This window comes from Echiichthys vipera (genome assembly GCF_963691815.1).
Source record: "Echiichthys vipera genome assembly, chromosome: 20".
Lineage (NCBI taxonomy): Eukaryota > Metazoa > Chordata > Actinopteri > Perciformes > Trachinidae > Echiichthys > Echiichthys vipera.
In genome coordinates this window covers 14587383-14592921 of record NC_139845.1, presented here as the reverse complement: position 1 = coordinate 14592921, position 5539 = coordinate 14587383, and the positions used below count along the sequence as shown (strand labels likewise).

The 5539-nt window shown below is 45.2% G+C and overlaps 1 protein-coding gene across 1 annotated transcript; it reads right to left on the bottom strand.

The window, feature by feature from the left end:
- Nucleotides 1–304: 304 nt before the first annotated feature.
- Nucleotides 305–5057, bottom strand: pim3 (Pim-3 proto-oncogene, serine/threonine kinase). Its single transcript, XM_083935105.1, is given in 7 exon segments — nucleotides 305–2039; nucleotides 2042–2110; nucleotides 2522–2698; nucleotides 3579–3942; nucleotides 4109–4159; nucleotides 4329–4438; nucleotides 4590–5057. Coding segments are annotated over 7 exon segments (987 nt in total). The 5' UTR covers nucleotides 4675–5057; the 3' UTR covers nucleotides 305–1908.
- Between the last annotated feature and the right edge of the window lie 482 nt (nucleotides 5058–5539).

Genomic DNA, 5539 nt, shown 5'->3' with positions numbered 1-5539 from the left:
ATCGTGTCACGTGTAACAATGTTGTTATTACTACAGGCAGTGCAAATGAACCAATTGCTATATTGGACATGTATATTAGGCTCCCTAGGGAATGACAGGGTAGACAAAGTATATTGGCTGAGGGTTTCATTAGCATGTGTGCAAGTAGTTAAGACTGTATATAAACCACTATGTGTTGCAATCTCTCTAAAACTCGGAGGTAATTGTTGCTTTGTATGTGTTTTGCCAAATGTTAAGGATTGAAACTCAGTAGCAGTAACACATGTTCAAAATGATCAACACACAAGACGTTTTTACATAAAAATGGGAGTTTAATTGAAACTTTTGTATCAAAAAATAGCAATATCCATCCTTCACAGCCACAAGTCACAGAGCTAAACTGAAAGGCTATGTGACAACTACGAAAGCTGCTCCACCTGTTGTTCAGCTTTCCATAGAACTCAAAATGAATCTTGACAGTACAGAAACTGGATTTCTATGATAATTAGCCATTCAACATTACCAACAGACTTGTTTTAAAGTAGTTAAATAACATTCAAATGCTCTTTTCAAATTTAAGTAAACTTGTTTTATTCTGCTTTACATCGACAACTGCTTCAGTGCATCCTCCACATCTCAAAAAAACCCATGTCGAAATGTAAAAATAAGTTATTAGGAATGCAAACCAAAGGCCAAGTAGGATATGCAAAATTTAGGGGGGGGATCTTAAGCATAGACAATAAATAAATAAATAGCCACAGAGTGTGGAATGTCTACATGTTTACAAATAAATTAAATGCAAACAGGGAGGAAAAATAATGTACACACAAAAAGAGAAAAAAAATACATGCTGTACAATATTTGTTTAAAAAAAAATACATAATTGAGTCCATGAATATTGCATTGATTGTGCATTTCACACCCCAAACCCTGAGGGAGGCCAGGCGCGGGGGCTATGTAGTGTCAAGCAGTGAGATGGCGGGAGGCAAAAAGAAAAGTCAAGATGGCCACACACCCCTCAACAGGTATGGGACAAGAGGGAGAGAAAAGGGTGAGGGGTGTGTGTGTGTGTGTTGACATTTTTGTAGACATTCAGAAAAGACAGGATCCAGTTTCCAAACACCTGTTCAGGCTATAGAGTGAGTGAGCAGCGTTAAAGAGAGCGACACAGAGTTGAGTCGAGTGTTCTTCAAGTATTCCATTGTCAGGAAGAGCCCCCACCTTTTTCCCTCCTATCTAATGCTATCTTAGCCTCTTGGCTTGGGGCTGGTTGGCTTACAGTGATGGCGAGGAGGGGGAAAAAAACAAAAAAAACAAAAACACAGCCTTACCCCCCCCCCCCCTCTTCCATTACAGCACAGGCAACTTAGCCACCAGGCCGTGGGCAAATCCCCCCAAAAAACAAACAAAAAAAGTTGTTGACAAAAGCCCCCAGAAAAGCAGCTTTCCAAAAAAAGGCACTACAAATCAAAATTAAAACATTTAAATAAAAGGTTTTCTCCAAGCTCTATGAGAGCAGCCATGTCTGAATCGGAGGGCCTTGCCAGCTGGCATATACCAGCATAGTAACAAAATAAGTAAAATAAAGTTAAAACGGGGGGGAAATAAATAGTGCTGGTAAGACCCCCAAACAGAAAAATGTTCCAGATCAGGAAACGAGTATAATCAACTGAAAGGGGAAAAAGAAAAAAGAAAAAAAAGGGGATGGTTGAAAATAAGATAATGAAGAACAAATAGTAATAAATTATAAATTCCCTACAGAAGAGGAAAATTAAAGTACATTTTTCTTGCCGACCAGCTGAGTAAACACCCAGCTGCTGATGGGCCAGTTAGGCTACAGGCTACCGGCCTTGAGTCCATATTCTCCCCATCCATCCATCCAAACCCCTTCTTTCCCCAGAAAGTCTTTTCGGTCCATCAAAGCTGTCCTCAGAGGCTCTCCTTGCTAGAGCTTGTGCTTGACGAAGAGTCTGTGTCGATGGTCCTGAGGCGGATGTCACCGGCAACCGGCTCCTCTTGTGACTTGGGTGACTCTGTCGTCGCCCTCATCCAGGGGTGGTCGCAATCTGCTCTAGGGTGGGCCGGTCTGAAGGCCGTAGGGCCAGACACCATTTGATCAGCTGCTGGCACTCTGAAGGAGAAGACAGACAATGTTATGGATAAGATGATCTAAACTCAAAAGAGAAATAAGCGTTTTTTCCCTGTACTGCATATGACTGTACGTATGAATCTATAATATCCTAGTGGGGAGGGGGCAGACAGCAATAGTGTGAGAGCACACATCCTTTTATTGAGTTACCTCACTAGGGTGACCAGGGCTGTTACACAAAGTGCACCATGGAAATCAGAACAGTTAAAAATCATGCATCGGTCTACCAGCCATTGCAGCAGGTAATCTATTAAGAATGCGAGGTATTACTGATGTAAATGATTCATAGTATGGTGAAACTAGGAGGTGTATTTTGGGCTGTACCAGTTACTGTGGCTAGAGGGCAACAGAGTCAACTCATGCGTTATCTGTGTTGGGTGGTGGTTGACTTACCGGCTGAAACCCTCCTCCTGAAGTACAGTCTCCCTCTGAGGATCTCCTCGTCCTGCTCAAAGGGGATGTCTCCACACACCATGTCATACAGCAGCACGCCTAGCGACCACACCGTCGCTGAGCGACCATGGTATCTATGGAAGCGGATCCACTCGGGCGGGCTGTACACTCTTGTACCTAAAAAAGACAGGGACAGAGAAAAGTGTGGGGGTGAGTGGTGATGTTGTGAAATATGAAGCAGTGAAAAAGAGTGGTATGGGTGTAATAGTCTAAGAACATAGAGGGCATCAGTGCGCAAAATATGGGAACAGCATAGAGACAGAGTAAAAAAACTGAAATAATTAATGTGTCTGTCTAAAATGGCTGAGTCATAGTAGAAATGCTTTCCATCTTCCTTTAGCCACAAAACACAAACTGGGTGACCTGCCTGCATCTCCTCCTCCTCCTCCTCTCTCTCTCCCTCCCTCCTTTTATTTTCCTTCCCTCCTCCCTTCTGGAAGGAGGAACTTGGATACCAAACAAAAAAAGGCAATGTGAGCCCATCACGTGAACCGCCGACTCGGGTTTCACAACAAACAGATGTTACGTGGCACTGACCTAATACCCACAAACTGCGACTGTTACTCAAGCTTTACGAACCAAATAACAACAAAAACGTACACCCTATCTCACAAGAAGAGGATGAATCAGAGATAATAAAAGCGGGCTTTAACAGACGGATTGAAGAAAGGATTAATCAAGTATCTGTGAATCCATAACATGCGCGTCACACATCCCGACAAAAACACTGGCCGCTTTTCATTTGGCATAATCGATTTGCATCCGTGATGATGACGATGAACCGCGAGACCCTAGGCAAGGAAAACCCTCGACCAAAACAGACCACTGCGTCACAGCCCTCGTGAAACGCCTCCGTATCTGAATATAGCCACAGCGGAGCATCAAGGGCAAATACAACCCAGCCCACACAGGATATGAATGCATAACAACAAATCCAGCATTGGAACATCTTATAATAGCAATTAATATGATAAAAAAGGGGGTGGCTGCTGCTTACCATCGAAATCGGTGTAGACTGTGTCCTTGAGGATCGCCCCTGAGCCAAAGTCAATAAGCTTGAGCTCCCCGGTGCGTAGATCCACAAGCAGGTTTTCATCCTTGATGTCCCTGTGTACTACGCCGCAGCTGTAGCAGTGCCTGACCGCCTCCAAAACCTGGCGGAAAAAGCCCTGCGCAGTGTCCTCTTCCAGGGCGCCCTTCTCGGTGATGAAGTCGAAAAGGTCCTTGACGAGCTCCGGCCTCTCCATGACGATCAGCCAGCCGTCCGCCCGCTCGTAATAGTCCAGCAGTTTGATAACTCCGCGAAACGACGAGCTGACCTTCTTTAGCAGCAGGATCTCCAAAGGCACCATAGCCCCGTTCTGTAATAATATATATAATGTGTGTTATTAAATAAGAAAATAAACGACTATTTTCCATTTAGCATCACAACCCCCCCCCCCCCCCACACACACACACACACACACCCTGCAGCAGGCAAAGGGGGAGGGGGGGACCAAAACAAACCACGCACACACGGATACTTACAATTGTGCCCCACTCGGTCACCCTTTCCTTTGCAACATGTTTCACAGCAACCTGGAACAAAATAACACAATAAAGAAGTAAGCAAATGTTGCAACTATTGTGGCGAGAACGTCTCGTTGTATTTCATGGTGGCGAAATAAAAGGGTCGCCCCGGCTTTTCATGGCGGCACATGCGAGATCAAAACATGTAGACCCCCGTTCTTCCCCCACGCAGCCTTACCGGTGAGCCATCAGTGATCCGGCTGCCGGCGTACACTGTTCCGAATCCTCCGCTGCCCAGCACGGAGCCCACTTGGTAAACTTTCTCGAAGGGCTCCTTTTCCACTTTAACTGCAGGTAAGAGTGAAGAATGATTAAGTCAGCTGCAGTGATACACGAGTAGCTTATTATAAATGAAATAAATGTCAAATTGTCAGTTGTTATATATCAAATCCTGGTGTGAAAGGCGGTGAAAACGTAACATTCAGTCACGGTGACCTACCCGACTGGAGCTGTATTTTCACTGGTAGATCCATGCTTGAAGGGTTGCAAATGTGCGAAAATGAACCAAACTTTGACAACAACATATTCACGCTGAAAAAGCCGGTGAAGACGAGTCTTTATTCAGCCCGAAGAGAAGTGTGAATTCAGGCCGCAGTATATAAATATAAATATAAATATAAATGGCGGTGTCTTGGCTTCAAGCGAATAATAAAATATCCAGTCCAGCAGTGCGCCAAGTCCGCCGCCGCACCGCGCCCGTCAAAGTCGTCTCACGACCGTAAAGTCGTACAGCGATTCCCGAAAACAGGCATTAATTCTGACTTCTGTGTCTCGACTCAAGCAAAAACAAACGAAAACAGTCCCGCTTAAGCGATAAAAAGCAAAAAGCCCGGACACTCCGACCTGTATGGCAGTCGTGTCGACAGTAGAGTGTGTTTAAAGGGCCTCCGCAGTGTGTTGTTATCCTGAAGAGTGGCCGCTGTCTGAGCTTTGGCGCGGTCTCCCAGAGCCAATATTTTGACGCGCACCGGGATGGTGATATCCCTCCGCCACCCACTACAACTCGACACGTTCGCTTAATTTGAAGGCAAATTCGCCATCTGTCACCATACACACATTCACACGAGACAACCGAGCGCGTGTCGTGTTTTATCCAACTTTTATTCGAAAAAATATAATCGAAATAATCCGTTTCACCGCGCACTACTTTCTCATAGTACGAGACGCCCAAGAATCCCTTGTCTGGAAGCTTCGCGCTGTGTTCACTATCGACTCGGAGGCTGACGACCAATTAGATGTCTTATATAAATACCGTGTTTCGTATCCGGACCAATCCGGGAAAAGTTGTTACAATAAAGCAGGCATTTGAGCGCACGTGGCGGCAATTCTGTGTCGCCCCCCCCTCCCTCCCCTTTCCTACGCAGCTCTGCAGTGAGAGACAGACAGAGT